Source organism: Danio rerio, chromosome 5 (assembly GCF_049306965.1).
Source record: "Danio rerio strain Tuebingen ecotype United States chromosome 5, GRCz12tu, whole genome shotgun sequence".
Lineage (NCBI taxonomy): Eukaryota > Metazoa > Chordata > Actinopteri > Cypriniformes > Danionidae > Danio > Danio rerio.
In genome coordinates this window covers 5,019,167-5,037,500 of record NC_133180.1, presented here as the reverse complement: position 1 = coordinate 5,037,500, position 18,334 = coordinate 5,019,167, and the positions used below count along the sequence as shown (strand labels likewise).

Here is an 18,334-nt window from a genome sequence, read left to right as displayed (position 1 = left end):
CTCTGTGATTGGTCGGCTTGGTAGCGCTGATGAGTCTGGGCGGGACCGAGAGCCACGCGAATGGAAGTCCCGTGAAAGAGCTCCTGATGGAAAGTTTTGTTTTGTGTTTACCTCATAGTTAAAGTTGTTGCACGTCCGCCGGTTCCTGCGTCAAAATGAGCGAGTTTGAGCCACTTGTACATTCAGGAAGTGTTCAGGAAAAGCAAAACACCAGCGAAGAAACTCGACACAGAGGAGCATTTACACCTCACTGCCAACTAGCGTTTCGGAAGTGTTAATGCAGACCAAGAGACAGCGCGCAGAAGTATAAATGCACAGCTACGGGCGTTGCATGTGCCGATGGTTACTTGGTTACACTTGACGCAGAAGTATAAACCCGGCTTTAGTCATAACAGTTATTATTGGGGCTGCAGAATTGTTCGTTAAAAGATCACACTCTTACTTTGACCCCCCACACAATCTCAATCCAGCATTTCAACGATTCAGCCAATTATATTTTCACACACGTCTTTGTAGTTTTGCATATATCGTAGGGTGATGTCAACCAATTTGCCATCGCATGTCTAATGTGAAACATCACGATGGATGATGGCATCGTCATCATAGGCAGAGGTGAATTAATTATTTATGAATAATTAATGAATTCATAACGAATGAATTATTTGTAGCCTACAATTTCAACTACCTGACCTGCATGCTCTTTGTTTTACCCATAAATAAATCATAAACAAATAAAGTTGCACACAAATTACCACATATCAATCACTTTTTCCGCGGGAGGTTGGTCTGTAAAAAAGGTGCACAACCAACGGAATCTGAGGTTTTCACTAAAAACACTAAGTAGTGTTAAAGTGAAAGCCTGAAGCAGTGTACTGATGCTGTGACAGATTCAAAAGACCAAAGAGTCGTTAGATAGAGACAAGACTAATTAAATATCACGTTTAACAACTATAGTGAGACGCGACTACATCCTTGATAAACTGTTCGACGTGCACTGCTCTCTGGAGCTCAGACCAGACGAGCGCATGACAGTGTGTGTGGGTGTGTCTGTGTGTGTGGTCACGTGATGTGCTTTTTCAGCGGACGGAGGGCTGTTCAGAAATACTAGGTAAAACAAGTTTAATAAAACTATAGCGCTTCATACCGAAACTTCATAGCAAACTTTTTTATTATCGATATTGACAGTGCTGTTCGGTCAGTAAATACAGGTATCCATTTTATCACCCAGTGCAACTATATACAGTTGAATATAACGCAAGTGGAAATGTTTGATTTTACCAGTGAAAAAGATTATCTAGAAATCTTGTAAATGACAGATTGCAAGCATCTATCTCAAACATAATACTTCAACTTCAGAATTATGAATAGTTGTATTCTGATGTCATCACTTTACTGTGCATTGATGACCAGGACTAATTTAAAGGGTCACGAAACACCAAAACACATTTTTTGACTTGTGGACAGTCGTATATGTGTCCCACACTGCTAAAAACACTATTAGGACACCTATATTTCACTAAAAAGTGTAAATTGGTTGTTTTTGCGTTATTTCAAGCAAATTCGTACTTCCGGTTTGAAACGAATTTTTGAAGCTGCGTCACGGCCATGACATAATATCGTGTATTCCAGCGTGCAGACTGGGCGTCTGTGCCAGAGTGTGTCTTATTACGTCTTACAGTGTGATGCATTAATGCATGAGTAAGGCTTGGTTCAAACCAATCAGCGTGCTCTATTGTGCAACTTCATTAATATTCATTACTTTCACAGTGTTTAGACGACAGAGACGCCACGTTGTGTTGGCAAAACAAGCGTGAAGTGTTGCTTTTATAGTTTGCTGCAGTTAAGTTTTGTTTTCATTTTCTCTCTGTGAGAGCGCAGCTGGAGTCACGTGTGGATTAACAGTGTACGCGACGCTCGACAACAATAACTTACGTGTCTAAGGAGGATTATTGTTTACTTGAGAGCTGTTCTCATCTGCAAACGCTGAGATCCGGATTCGCTTGTAGTCTTCTCTTAATAAAGACGCGGCTCTAGTTGCTGGTGATTGTCCTGTCTCTACAGATTTGGTAAGTGAGCGACCAGTGCTCTTTGTTTATTCAGTTTGTTTGTATCGAACTAAGTTAACTATTGCACCGAGTGTAAACATGTTAGCGCCACAACCAAACTTTAACCTCGTGTAGGATTTTCACCGCATTTAGTGACCGGAATAACACACGCGGCTTTCTGACGCTACCTGCCGTGTGCATCTAAGTTTCCGGGAAATGCTGAGGGTTTTTTCTCTCATTCGCTGTGCGGTATCAAACATTGCATGAAAAATACACGCTTAGAGCAGTTCCTCGAATCAAAACTCTTGTTTGTCGCGAGGGGCATGAATGAATTCCCTGAATGAAAGAGCCAAACTGCAGTTAAAGTCCACCATTTAATAATTTGGCAAATAATTCGACTACAGATGTCCATGTAGGTTAAACACCATCACTTTCTCCTGTGTGTGTGTGTGTGTGTGTGTGTATTTTGACTCTGAAACTCGCGCGTGCCCAAATAGACACTCCCACACCATCTTTAGTTCCTCCGACACTCCCCCTAAACAGAGCTGGACACGCCCACTTTTCTGACTTTTTCCAAAGTAGAGGTGTGAAAACACCCTGCTGAAACGAGGGGGTTTCATGGCCCTTTAAAGTTCAAGTCCACCATTCAAAGTCTATACGAAATTGAGCATTTTAACCAACAGAGCTACATAAAGGTCTAATATAATTGTTGTTTTACCATGTGTTTGAGAGTAACGGTAATAGCCTACTCATACTAACCTTTATTTTACATCTACATAATTGTGAGAAAGCAAAAAAAAAAAAAATAATCCATTACCTGTCTGGACCTGTCGAGGTTCAGCTCGTCTCCTGTTCTTGCCGTGTTGCCGGTTGAGTTTATCCAGTGCATCCGACTCGTCGATGTGCAGTAAAGCGCTCGCTGCTCCATTACGGTTCTCACAGCCTTCATCTGCTCCTGCTTACGAAACAACAAACCAGCAATGCTCTATCAACAAAACTAGGGCTGCATGATATTGGGAAAAAACTGACATTGCAATATTTTGTTAGTCTGCGATATACAGTTGAAGTCAAAATAACTCTCCCTCTGGTAAATTATTTTTTCTCACTCAAATATTTCCCAAATGATGTTGAACAGATTCAGGAATTTTTCACAGTATTTCTTATAATATTTTTTCTTCTGGAGAAAGTCTTATTGGTTTTATTTCAGCTAGAGTAAAAGCAGTTTTAATTTGTTTTTTAAACCATTTTAAAGGGCACATAGTTTACCTCGTTTTTATGATGTAATGTTAATATTATGGATCTTCTCAGTGTGCCAGTTTAGGCTCAGTTCAACACACAGTTCAGATGTTTTTATTATAATGCCTTAAAGAGTGTCATGTTGGGGGTGTGTACACAGCTCGCTGTTTTAGGAGTTTGTCGTTTTACATGAAAATTAGTTTCGGCTTCCCGCCCAACGTAACAACGTTATTTTATTTCCAATGGAGAGACGCGCACATCAGGCAACGCGCTTGCACTTTTCCAGCTGCAACTAGTTAAGATCACAGGGAGCTTCTGTGTTTGCAAGAAATGCATAGATGCAATGAAAAGTACACATGTTTGCAAACCTACCAAAAGGTACAAACAATAATTCTGATTAAAGCGATAACGTGGAGAATATTGATCTTGTGTTGAGCCCAATAAGCCTTACATCTAAAAACAGAGCACGGGTGTTCCTTTAGTGACATCACTTTGACTCACACGCTGAAAATGGCGGATGTGAAACAACAAACTAAGGATCTGGTGATGCGCCTGTCAATCAATATTGGTGGGCGGGGGGACCGCACTCCTACGTCAAGTTGCGGTCGGTCTAAAAACTGCTCCAATTGGTCCACCGTTTTTATGTTGTTAAATTGAAAAAAAAAAGAAAAAGGACTGTGTGTGTTTATATCACGCCAATATGACAGTCTATACACCATACCTACACACATGTCTGTCCAAACAGCTTGAAAAGTAGATTTTTCACCATAGGTGGCCTTTAAGGTCAATATTATTAGCCCCCTTAAGCAATATTTGTTTTCGACTGTCTACAGAAGAAACCACTGTTATACAATGACTTGCCTTGTTACCCTAACTTTACCCTAATTAACCTTCTTTAGTCTTTAAATGTCAATTTAGACTGAATACTAGTGTCTTAAAGAATATCTAGTCAAATATTATGTGCTGTCATCATGGCAAAGGTAAAATAAATCAGTTATTAGAAATGAGATATTAAAACTATTATGTTTAGAAATGTGCTGAGAAAATATTTCAGTCAAACAGAAATTGGGGGGGGGGAAATACACAGGAGAGCTAATAATTCAGGAGAGCTAATAATTCAGGAGAGCTAATAATTCAGGAGGAATAATAATTCTGACTTCAACTGTAAATCAGTAACTCTGAATAGAAGTAAAGTCATAATGTCTATTGGTTTTTTAGCACTTGATATTTTATTATGCATGCAGACAGACTCTATTTAGGCTGTCATTCTCATGCATGATCTTGAGAGAGAGAGAATTTTGAGTTTATTGCCATTTCCGCTTCTTTGGCTATGGCATGGCAAAAAAAAAAAAAGAAAAAGATCAAGTTTACCACATTTTTATAAATACCACTTTTCTAGTTATAAAAATATTCTAACAATTAAAAGCCACCAACAGCAATAAATAATACACAAGGTAAAATACAGAAATAATAATAATGATAATATATGACACAAATCTAAAACAGTTTTTTAAGGTTTGCATGATCTTGATAATATGAAGTAATATGAGTGTTCTGACCATAAGCGGCGGCCCAGGCCACAGGCATGAAGTCTTTGCTGAGTGCAGTGCTGTCATACGGCCGGTCATGAGGAACCGGCTCCTCACCTCCAACCACAACCTCCATGTAAACTTCATCCGACAGCTTAGAGCCTCCTGCACACAAAACACACTCAAAACATTCATCCATTCATTTTCTTTTCAGCTTAGTCCCTTTATTAATTAGGGGACGCCACGGCAGAATGAACCGCCAACTTATCCAGCACGAGCGGATGTCTTTCCAGCTACACCCTAACACTGGGCAACACCCATACACTCTTGCACACAATCAGGTACACTACGGCCAATTTAGCGTATCCAATTCCTCTATAGCGCATGTGTTTGAACATGCAAAGCCAGATCAGGGTATATACAGGAATCAGAGATTAAAATTCAAGATCTTTTAAGACCTTTTTTAAGACTCTTTGCATACATTTTAAGACCTCATTACCACTTCAGGTTTCAACCAGTAACACTGCCAACATTTTAATCCTAAACTAAAACTGTTAGGGGTGTAACAATACACTCAGCTCACGATACAATGTGTATCACGATATAATGTTCACGATTCGATATGTATCACGATATTTGGAATAAAAATTGAAAATGAAACTGAAATGCAAATTTTATTTTATATTTTTTTTTATTACCAAGTAAACTATTTTTTATGTATTTCTTTTGTTTCAACTTGTTAAACTGAACCTTCTTTAAGAAAATAAAAAGGGACTTTTTCCAGTCTCTGGAAAATAAAACGATTTAAAAACTTCTTATAAAATATTATTGAAATGATTCAATTCAATTGAATTTAACAGTAAGAGCTTAAGGCTTTGCTTGGTCACTTGCGTTTTTTGTGTGTGCAATCTACATTTCCAGGTAATCAGCAGTTCTATAAAATAATCCTGAACTGATGTGTGTCTGTCTGAGAGGTTTTTATTGATGGCTGTCTTCATGTTGGGCATGATGAGTGACAGGGTGGCCGTCTTTTCATTACACAGGACAGTCGTGGCTCTTTTCAGCAGTTTAGGCAGGTTTACTATTTCTTCAGCGTTGCTGATGTCGGCGCTATTAAGTGTATCATGTTGATGTGCATTTTTGTGTACCTCTGTACTCATAAGAGTTCATGCTCGTCGTAATCATAACTCTAAAATGCGATATGATTATTTAAATAATGTGCACGCTTTCGGTTTCATTTCCACTGCTGTTCATACTTCCCACGCGGCTCCTGAACGATCACTCTGTTCCACAAACTGAATGTTGTTTACTACTTTATTACCTGTTAGTCACAACCTGCAGGTTCTGTTCACTGAAGCAGACGCGCGCGCGTCTACCATAGTCCACCCTCTGTAGTAACAGCTCACGGTCAGCTTACGTCATGTGTGATTTTGCGGCCGCCAATACATCATTATATGAAGACAGAATGATATTTTAGGGTGAATTGTACCTTATAAATACAGTATGTGACTCTTTCAACACCATTAGGAGGTCTCCATGTCGCTGTGCAAAGTATGTAAATCACTGTGAAGACTTTAAAACTTCGGCTATGTTTGACCCAGTATGCGTGTCAAAAAGCGGACGAGTCTAAAGCAATGACTGTACAACCGAAATGTTGCCAGACGTCTGATTTTGAAGGATGGGCCATCCTCTATTTCAGCTCCACTCATCTTGGTCTGCTAACATTACTGCTGCTGCAATCTGAACTCACGTGCGACAGCAGGTGGAACGTAGCTCACATGCAAACAGCTCAACTAATAAGAGAAAACGGACGTCATATCGTAATCAAATCGTCATAACGCCACGATGCATATTGTGACATTTTTGCATCACAATAAATCGTACAACGATAAATCGTTACACCCCTAAAAACTGTATTGACATACTGAATAAAAATGTTAATCCAGCAGGTTGTGCTTTTACAGCAGCAGTAATAACGGTGTTTCCCTGGTTACTTAGGTAAACAAAGCAGCGATGTCAAATCTAGCAGGATTTGTTTGATTTCATAAACCACACAGCATCCCAATATTCAAAGAATAAATTCAGGCATACTTTAGCATACTGATACTGAATTTAACACCTTGTAAAAAAGACGTTTTAATACTTTTTATGGGCCTTAAATTTCTCTAAATTAATTTCTCAATTTGTAATACTTTTTAAGACTCAGTGGACACCCTGCTGATAAAGGTGACCTGTACCGTACCATCCCACTCAGTGGACAGCGGTCATAAGGTAACGTTCAGAAAAAAACAAAACACCAGCGAAGAAACTCGACACAGAGGAACATAAAAACCTACTGCCAGCCAGCATTTCAGAAGTGTTGCAGAGTAGGGCTGGGCGATACGGCAAAAGAAAATGATCACGATCACTTTTTTCAAGTCAGTCGATTTCGATATTTATCACGATAAACATAAAATCTTTACATCTATTAATTTTATAGGATTTTCTGCATGCCAACCGCTTTGTGCAGCTGATTTAACACATTTTGTGAAATGTATTAGCTGTCTGACAATAGAAATAATTAAATAATAAAAAAAAGTATAATTTCAATTCAGTATTTACTGTTCATGTTTTATTAAAATTCAACATCAAAATAAATAAATAAAATAACACCGATTTGGAAAAAGTAAAAAGTGAGTTAATGATCACAGAATGTTCAGTTTTGGATGAACTCTCCTTTTAATGGTGAATTAAACTCTGCTGTTAATTTAAGATTTCCGTCTGGATTTTGCCAACCCATAATTAAAGGCTTCCCAAATCCACATGCAGAGGTGTAAATGCAAAACTTTGGTATCATTTTAAAGAAAACCCTTTGATTTATCAAACACTATTGAAAGTGTTTAAAATATCTGTATATGTTGTCCGTGTTATAATAAACACCTAAAAAAGAGGCGCTTTTTTTTTTTTTATAAACTCAAATTTGAAAGTTTATCTTTTAGGTTGTGTGTGGTCTAGTGTGCTGTAATTAATTTTGCTGGTTCCTGCACATGTCTGTAATGATAGGAAAAAAGAAAAATGTCTCCACCATAATTTATGCAAAAGTTATTGTATTCCAACTGATGAGAGGTGCTGTACAAGCCACAGGGAGCGATCATTGTTTTCATATTTCACTATTCTTTTGTTTGATCAAACATAATTCACTGTGTGTGAACCACGTCAGACATATAAAGGATTACTTATGCACATCACCTCAAAAACAGAGGAGAATGGCCCTGAAGCACACAGCATCATATCTGTGATATCTGGGGCTGCTTATTGATCATAAATGTATTGTTTTCACTTCTTTAAAAAAAAAAAAACTAAGTAGCTTCAGACTACTGAAGTTTATAGTGACGTTTGTTGTCAACAATGTCTGTGACTGTGACATTTTTTACTTTATTTTTTCCATACCTCTCCAAGTGCAACTAACACTGTATGGCTGTACACTTGTACTGAGTGTGGCATCCGGAAGGGCATGCTGCAAAATACCAGCGCAGCGTTGCACATAGTGCGTAAATATTATCGAACAACTAACGAACTGTCATCATCTTTTTGTCGTAAAAAAATATATATCAGGATAATTATCGATATCGAATTATCGCCCAGCCCAACACAAACAGCACGCTGAAGTATAAATGCACGACTAAGTGCAGGGCAGGTGCCATGGGTCACGGAGATAACTCGACACAGAAGGAGAAATCAGCCGTTAGACGACCTGTGGGTGAGTAAATTACCAGTAAATGTTCAATTTAGTGTGAACTATCGGTTTCAGAGGGGTCAATTCTGGCAGCTTAAAATAGTTACTCTGTATTTCTGTATCACTCCACACTATAAATCCATCTGTGCACGCTTCATACAGTCAGAGCAACAGCTCAAGGTAAATGTGCACCGCCTTGTGATACCACTACAGATACTATAGGTCACTTTCCAAAACCTTTTCATTCACCGTTCCTCACTGGTGGAAGATCTTCAAACTTCCACAAGGACTGTTAAACCACTAGTATCATCCAAACAACAGCTAATAACCTCTTCCGTGATCATGAGAAACCCTGTAAGAAAAACCAGGATCCGCTCTTGTGTGTATTGCCTCTTCTTGTTGAATCGCTGAATGCCTCCTCAATTGTTAGTTGCTTTGGACAAAAGCGTAAATGTAAGAGTGTCTCACCGTCAGTCTGTGTGTGATGACCATCTCCCACAGACATGTAGATCTTCTCTCTCAGAGGACGAACCACAGGCTCGGCCAGAGCCACAGTCTCGTTCTCGCCCAGATCTACGGTTTCTCCTGCACACAGACACAAAAACATCACTCTATCAGGACTCCAGCATGACACAAGGCTGAAGACAAAAACAATTTGATTTATTTTGCATCAACATAAAAGGAAATGTTCAGCGATGTACATTTATTTATACTGCATTAAAAACAAAGACATATTTAGTGATGCACATTTACTTTGTTTCATTAAACGATGATGATATTTCTGTTTTACATATTGATTTTGCATTACCAAAGACAAGGATGTTTTTAATGATGCTCCATTTTTTTTGGTTTCAAACATAAGCACACATTATGCACATTTAATTATTTATTTATGATGGATGTTTTTAGTGATGCATATTTGTTAATCTTAAATGACCAAAAACAAGGACATTTCAGTGATGCATATTTACAGTTGAAACCAGAAGTTGACACACAAAAAAAGGAACAAAGTGAAGTTACATAAACTAATTTCGAGAGGAGCACGTGATATGATTGTGCACCGCTGGACACTCATCCGTAATCAGTAAAATCCAATCAGAATGATCCTAGATTAATATAAAGGGATCACTTTCTCCTTATTGCTCTATCTTCGTTTTGGAAGAATCCCCCCTTCCACCCCATCTCCTCCTTTTTTTTCTCTCCCCTTTTAAAGGGGGAGCGATCGAGACCTACCTGATCTCAGTTCTCCTGATATGCTTCTAGACCGGGCGGGAGCCCTGGGCTCAAATATCTCCGAGCTCAGGGTTCTCTCCCGGGACAGCATGCCAAACCTGCTATAAGTGCCAAGCATATCTAAGTGGGAACTCTTGAAACCTTTTTTAAAAAAATGTCTGATGGTAAATCACACTAAACGTTTACTATTTAAGGTCTGTTAGGATTACCTAAATGATTTTCATTTTCTAAATGCCAGAATAATAAGAGAATTTGCTTTTTACACATTTTTATTAATTTCTAGACGTTCAAACGTTTACACACATTTCCTTGGTGTTTTTTTAGCTTTGCTTTTAAACTGTATAACTTTGGCCAAATGTTTTGGGTCTCCTTCCACAAGCTTCTCACAATAGTTTGCTGGAATTTTGGCCCATTCCTCCTGACAGAATTGGTGTAACTGAGTCAGATTTGTTGGTTGTCTTGCTCGCACAAGCTTTTTCAACTCTGCCCACAAATTTTCTATAGGATTGGGGATCAGGGCTTTGTGATGGCCACTCCAAAACATTCACTCTGTTGTCCTTAATTTGGCAGTATGCTCAGGGTCATGGTCTGTTTGGAAGACCCATTTGTGGCCAAGTTTTAATTTCCTGGCTGATGTCTTGAGATGTTGCTTCAGTATTTCTACATAATGTTCTTTCTTCATGATGCCATCTATGCTGTGAAGTGGACCAGTCCCTCCTGCAGCAAAACAGCCCCACAACATGATGCTGCCACCCCCATACTTCACAGTTGGGATGGTGTTCCTAGGCTTGTAAGCTTTCCCTTTTGTCCTCCAAATGTACCACTGGTCATTATGGCCAAACAGTTCAATCTTAGCTCTATCAGACCACAGGACATGTCTCCAGAAATTAGTCTTTTTCCCAGTGTCATTTAGCTAATTGTAATCTGGCTTTTGTGTTGATTCTGGCTTGTTGATTTTCCCCATGTTGTCACACGAGGAAGCAGTGAGGTTTTCCTTAAATACTATTCTACAGTTGGGCCTCCAATTAACTCAAATGTTGTCAATTAGCCAATCAAAAACTTCCAAAACCTCGACACCATCATCTGAGCTTTTTCAGAGGCGGAATAATCTTAATGTATGTAAACTTGACTTTCAAGAAAAGTTATAACAATTTCTCAATAAATATCTCCCTCATTATTCTGCTATTAAGCAGAACAGAAACACTTTTATTAATCCTAACTTACCTAAAAGACAAAAACTTTAGTCATATTAACGTCTGACTATTTTTAAATGGTTATGTGCCTTTTATACAGTGTATGTAAACTTCTGGTTTCGGCTGTACTTATTTTGCAACAAAAATATTACATTTATAGTAATATAGTGATGCACCTTTATTTATTTTGTATTTACAAAAATAATGACTTTTTTGATCCGTATTTTATTCTTTTGCATCAAAAATAAGGTTGATTATAGAGATGAACAATTATTGATTTTGCATAATAAAAAGGATGTTTATAGTGATGCATATTTATTTATTTTGCAAGACCAAAACAAAGGCCATTTTAGTGATGCATATTTATATATTTTGAAACAAAAATAAAGATGTTTAAGGATGAATATTTATTCATTTTGCATCAAACATAGGAATTTTTACAGTGATGGAAATTTATTTAATTTGCATTACCAAAAACAAAAGATATTTTAATCATGGTTTCCGCTACATTCAATCTTCCATGGCGGGCCGCCACGCCAAAATTGATCACGCCATGGCTACATTACAGCTTCTCTTTCAAAACATTTTATTTTTTGTAGCGGGTAGTAACCTGACAAAAACGTATTAAAAGGTAAGTGAATTATAACAGCGCAAACTTTTCTATAACCGTAGTGGTGCTGTGCGTCTTTTGTTTAACCCTTTAAGGTTATGTGCTGACTGACTGACTGACAGGTGCGTGATACGCGAGGCCGGCAAACGTGACATATACCCGTTTCACTTTACTGCAGGACGCATTAATGCTGCTCTGTAGGTCCATTGGAGACATTCATAAATATTCCTAGCAAATCTAATAAATGTTGGAGACATACTCGTTACATAAACGCACTAAATCGCACTTCAGCAGTGTTTATTTAAGAGCGCACAAGAAGATCTGCGCTTGAGCAGCGTATATAGAAGGGGGCGTGCAAGAAGTTTTGTGCACGAACAGAGGAAATCGGCGCATAAGCAAAGAGATTCACATGCTGTAGGTTATTACATAAATGCGATCTCGACTTCTAATACTGCGCTCACAACATTTTTAATTGAAATAACCCCACAGGTAGTTGGTAGATCTGTTAAAAAAAAAAAAGGCCTGCCGCCAGAGCTGGAAAAAATCCTAGAGAAAACACTGAGTGATGCACATTTATTTTTTCCAAAAAAAATATTTTTCCAAGTTTAACATAGTTTTGCATAAAAAAACAAGGACATTTTTTCTGATGCTCTGTTTATTTTGCGTCAAAAATAAGGATCATTATAGTGATGAACTATTATTAATTTTGAATAAAACAATAAGCGTTTATAGTGATGTACATTTATTTACTTTAAATTGACCAAAAACAAAAACATTTAAGTGATGCATATTGATATATTTTAGAACAAAAATAGGGATGTTCATGATGATGCATATTTCCTGATCAAGACATTTTAGTGATGCACATTTATTTTGCTTCATAAAAAGATTTTTCCTTGTGTTACATGTTGCATTACAAAAACAAGGACATTTTAGTGATGCTCTTTCTATTTTGCATCACAAATAAGGATGATTATAGTGTTATAAGGACATTTAGTGATGCACATGTAAGATGGCTAAATCTCTCCAGAATATCAGATCTGAATAACTCTTATGGATTTTCATGAGGCAAGACCATAAGAATAGCTATGCAATAATACAATAGACTTTCCGATCTGAGAAGTGATGAAGAAACCAGCTGTTCAACTGTTCTATTCAAGTCATCCTGATTAAATCTTACTGACTGTATGTCTTTGACAAGATCAGGGAAGAATGCCGGAATGCACCCTTCTCCTTTCACCCCAAGCCCCCCTTCTTGACCTTTAAGCGACTTGCTGATCAGAGCACATTTCACATAAAAGGTCCAGGGTTTAAATATGGTGTATCTGGCAGCAGTATATTCATGTTGGGTATCATTTTAAATGTTTCTGTGTGACTTAATAAGTGGACTTAATTTCACTTGTATATGTTGATTTGGTTTTTGACTTTGATTAGATCTTTGCCAGATGTTCCCCCTCCTTAGAGATGATTAACTCCCCAAATTCACCAGGCAAGGGTCTCTGTGATGCTTCTATTGTCTTGAATTTATGGCTGTTTGTTTTGACTTGAGTATACAAGGTAAAGATGTGGTATGGGTCGGGGGGATCTTTTAAAAAGACACCCCAGTGCAGCATCTCTGAGACTTATGCTGCAATGTATTTCTCTGGTCAGGTATGCATCTCTAACTCTTTGATTTATCTTTGATTAATGGATGTTGTATTGTTACAGTCTCATCTCTGAATTGGCTTCCTGATGATTTATTAAGTAATTGGCAGAATACAATTTTACCCGATAAATAAAATGTTAAGTTTTGATTAATTCTGGAGTTTTGCGAATTCATTGTATCCAGTAGATTACGAGGAGTCTTCATTACCTTTATAGTACGGCATACATTAAATTGATTAATAGGCGCATTTGATTATACGTAGCCATAGAGAGCCGATAACATGTAGACCTTTTAGTCATTCAACCACTGGAAGTAGCAAGTTGCAGGGCTTGGCTAAAGGATCTATTTTTTTAGGACTAGGTGAACGTTATGCAACCAGCCTATTTGAATATTAGTTAATCCTGCATCCTCTGACTATTTTCAGAGTGTCGACATATTGTCCGTGAGAAGAAGCGCAAACCCGGGACATGGAACTCTGAGCGATGTTGGTCCCTAATGAACGTACAATTAGAATATCGGACCCCAGAAAATATCAAAACTTAAATTAAATCATAAATGATTAAAATTAAATCATAAATGATGAATGTGATCCGTTCTTACAATTAAAAATACAGTCTAAATTTTTGGATCATTTAAATTGAAGTCAGATTGAATTCGGAGCTAAAAAACGAATATAAATAAATTCTAATAAATAATAAAATTCTTTTCAGAAGCACTAGAAAAGGCTTACATGCATTAAACCTTCAACCATGCTGTTGGTTTCATCATTGGGCTAATAGATGGAGTCCTACACACAATAGTTTATTTTGCATCAACAAAACATTTTTAGTGATGCACCTTTATTTACTTTAAATTACCAAAAACAAGGAAATTTAAGTGACAAACATTTGCTAATTCTGCATAAAAAAATAGGGACATTTAATGATGCACAGGCGACATGGTGGCTCAGTGGTTAGCACTGTCACCTTACAGCAAGAAGGTGGCTGGTCCAAAAATGAACGAACCTTCGTTTAATTTGGATTTTTTTTTTAACAAAGACAAAATTAGTGATTGATTTTCACCTTAAATAAACCAAAGTAAAGACATCTGTAGTTATGAATATTATGCATTAACTAGGGGTGTAAAGATACACTCAGCTCACGATACAATGTGTATCACGATATAATGTTCACGATTCGATATGTATCACGAGATTTGGAATAAAAATTGAAAATTAAACTGAAATGCAAATTTTATTTAAAAAATTTTAATTACCAAGTAAACTATTTTTTATGTATTTCTTTTGTTTCAACTTGTTAAACTGAACCTTCTTTAAGAAAATAAATTAAACAGGACTGTCTCTGGAAAAAAAAACAATTTAAAAACTTCTTATAAAATATTATTGAAATGATTCAATTCAATTGAATTTAACAGTAAGAGCTTAAGGCTTTGCTTGGTCACTTGCGTTTTTTGTGTGTGCAATCTACATTTCCAGGTAATCAGCAGTTCTATAAAATAATCCTGAACTGATGTGTGTCTGTCTGAGAGGTTTTTATGGATGGCTGTCTTCATGTTGGGCATGATGAGTGACAGGGTGGCCGTCTTTTCATTACACAGGACAGTCGTGGCTCTTTTCAGCAGTTTAGGCAGGTTTACTATTTCTTCGGCGTTGCTGATGTCGGCGCTATCAAGTGTATCATGTTGATGTGCATTTTTGTGTACCTCTGTACTCAAAAGAGTTCATGCTCGTCTTAATCATAACTCTAAAATGCGATATGATTGTTTAAATAATGTGCACGCTTTCGGTTTCATTTCCACTGCTGTTCATACTTCCCACGCGGCTCCTGAACGATCACTCTGTTCCACAAACTGAATGTTGTTTACTACTTTATTACCTGTTAGTCACAACCTGCAGGTTCTGTTCTCGCACGCGCGCGTCTACCATAGTCCGCCCTCTGTAGTAACAGCTCACGGTCAGCTTACGTCATGTGTGATTTTGCGGCTGCCAATACATCATTATATGAAGACAGAATGATATTTTAGGGTGAATTGTACCTTATAAATACAGTATGTGACTCTTTCAACACCATTAGGAGGTATCCATGTCGCTGTGCAAAGTATGTAAATCACTGTGAAGACTTTAAAACTTCGGCTATGTTTGACCCAGTATGCGTGTCAAAAAGCGGACGAGTCTAAAGCAATGACTGTACAACCGAAATGTTGCCAGACGTCTGATTTAGAGAGGATGGGCCATCCTCTATTTCAGCTCCACTCATCTTGGTCTGCTAACATTACTGCTGCTGCAATCTGAACTCACGTGCGACAGCAGGTGGAACGTAGCTCACGTGCAAACAGCTCAACTAATAAGAGAAAACGGACGTCATATCGTAATCAAATCGTCATAACGCCACGATGCATATTGTGACATTTTTGCATCGCAATAAATCGTACAACGATAAATCGTTACACCCCTAGCATTAACAAAAACATTTTCTGCAGTGATGCACCTATTTATTTATCTTGCATTAACAACAATAAAGACATTTTAAGTGATGCACATTTATTTAGCATTAACAACAATACATTTTTAGTAATGCACTGCACACTCCTACTAGATTTTTACTTGCCCTCACAACATTTCCACAGGCCTTGAGGCAAAATTAAAAAGATTTGCTGGGCATCAACAACTACAGCAGCTCATAATATGCTCATAAACATGGCACAAATGTTCATAATCATGATGCATTGTTATATTATAATTAGATCTCAACTGAAGCACTGGCAAATGCCCAAGAAATACCCAGCATGTCTGACCGCCAGAGAAAGTGAATCTGCAGTTTTTACTCTCTCACGTCTCATATAAAAGTGACCTTCCCTGAAAACCATCACTGCAGAACGTCTGCGGCTCCATTACTGAGCTAAAGAGTGTTGGTAAACTAAAACTATAACTCTGCTAATGCTAAGAAAATATCTGTTTGTACACGGACAAAGGAAATACAATATAAAATAATACACAGACTTCATATCTCCCCTAACCGCAGACATCTATTTAACCCTTCTAATTCACCTTTGTGTTTAAAACAAGTGTGCCGCAAGCCTGCGTTTGAGTGAAGGTCTCGGCCGTTAGATCGCCCCCTGGGGGCTGGCTGCAGTACAAGTCATAAAGCCCGCCTCCTCCGTGTTCATGAAGGAGACTTGAGCCCAAATAAAAAAATTAATTACACTTGCAATAAACTGTCCCGAAAGATGGTTCTGGTCGATTAAGGCACTGGTTATTGTGCTGAAATAGGTGCAGATCTTCATTTTTGTGAACAGTTTGTTTTTAGCAGTAATTTAATGCTGGGCGTGTCATCGTGATTGACAGCTGTGATTGACAGTTTCTCAAAGCAGCGCGTCTGAGCTTCGGCAGGAGACTGAAGTGTTATTATTCGATTTCTGTGTTATTTTACCATGACAAAATGAGTTCAGCAGTAAACTAGTTTCTGACATACATGATCCTGGTGGAACACTGTTTATTCGCTAAGGTCAGGGCTTTTTTCGGGCTTTATTGGTTTGCTGAGACACGCCAACCACCCAGATAGCAAAACACACTCGGGCCAGTTCCAGCTAGATTCCAGCCGGAGACTTCACTTACCCCTCAGAGCTCAGACTGACTGGATGCCTGGACTCACTGCCCGATTCCAGCCCGAGTCAATCGAGCCAGATGCGGCGGCCGAGTGAGCCGGCGCTGCCGCATGCGAGCCGGAATCAGCCCGCGACGCCGCGAGTAGGTTATGCGCTGCGGCCCGGAGCTGGCGCGTTTGAATGTATAAAACCCTCATATTTGTTAACGTTATTACATCCATTTGTGTTGATATGACAGCAAACGCATGCTGAGAAGTTCGGGGGGCGTGGTTGATTTTACATAAAGCGTTTGGTTGGAAGCTCGATTTTCACGGCTCCTCCTCTGGCTCCATCAGACAGTCCTTCTGCGCATGTCAAGGCTCCAATTTCAGCAGTCTTTTGCAACAGTTTGTGCCCGTCAAGCAGGCGTTTTGCCCTCAAGGCGTTCAATAGGAAAAGGGGCTGTCGCGTCGTCCATATTTTTTACAGTCATTGGTTTAAAATGTAAAACTGATGTAGGTACTTTAACGCATTGTATGTGGTCATGTTAGGGCTGCTCGATTATGGGAAAAATCATAATCACGATTATTTTGGTCATAATTGTAATCACGATTATTCAAAACGATCATCAGTTGAAGACAAAAATATTCGTCCTCCAGTGAATTTATTTTTATATATAAATATTTCATACTGTTTTTATTTTTACTTTTTCTTACATTTTACGGGTGATAACAGACAAACAGACGTTTCGGCACAAAGCCTTCCTCAGTGTGTGACACATTCTCCAACTCCACCCTTTTAGTCCATAGTCAATCACAATGTGCAATTAGTTAAACCGTCACTCTCATTTCATTATCAATTAATCACACAATAACTTATAGTCTTCACAGCAATGACAATAAACATTCTTCCCATTTCCGACCTCACTCCACAGAGATAAAGTGCATCAACCCCAAACACTAATCAGGTGTACATCAATACAAAAAATTCTAACAGTTGACATTAAAAGTTTTCTACATTTAACAATTACTCAAAGATTAAAAATAACAAGTCTTACCTTCATCTCTACTCTTACAACCAATTATACAGGAGACATTTACCTGCATATTAAAAAACGATTTGCAAGACATACGAAAAAACTTGCATTCAAAAACCATTACTACATAGGAAAACATCATATCAATTATCATTATATTTTTTTAACAATTTACACTACAATAGATCATAATCAATTACTCGAAAAACACCTTTTCAAAATAAAAACAGTATGAAGCAATTGAGTGCGAATCATTACCTTCTTTTGAATAATAGTAACGATCAGATTAACGCACCAAACCAAAGAAGTAACTAAAAAAAAAACGCAAGCGCGCAGGACAAACTTCAGTAACTATATATAAATATTTCCCAAATGATGTTTAACAATGGGGTTTTTTTACAGTATTTCCTATAATATTTTTTTCTTCTGGAGAAAGGCTTATTTGTTTGGTTTCAGCTAGAATAAAAGCAGGTTTGAATATTTTGAAATCTATTTTAATAGCTCGATATT

General features: G+C 37.8%; 1 protein-coding gene across 2 annotated transcripts in view; it reads right to left on the bottom strand.

Annotated features, from left to right (window-relative positions):
* Window positions 1–18,334, bottom strand: part of LOC563292 (zinc finger Y-chromosomal protein 1) — a 35,374-nt gene that overhangs the window by 1,978 nt on the left and 15,062 nt on the right. The window contains exons 5-7 of one of the 2 annotated variants that reach the window (XM_686657.11): window positions 8,994–9,110; window positions 4,841–4,975; window positions 2,863–3,003 (exon numbers count right to left, since the gene is read on the bottom strand). In XM_686657.11, the coding sequence (XP_691749.6) occupies window positions 2,863–3,003; window positions 4,841–4,975; window positions 8,994–9,110 (393 nt within the window). The remainder of the gene's footprint in view (window positions 1–2,862; window positions 3,004–4,840; window positions 4,976–8,993; window positions 9,111–18,334) is intronic. The other variant, XM_005170809.6, reaches the window with a different exon arrangement.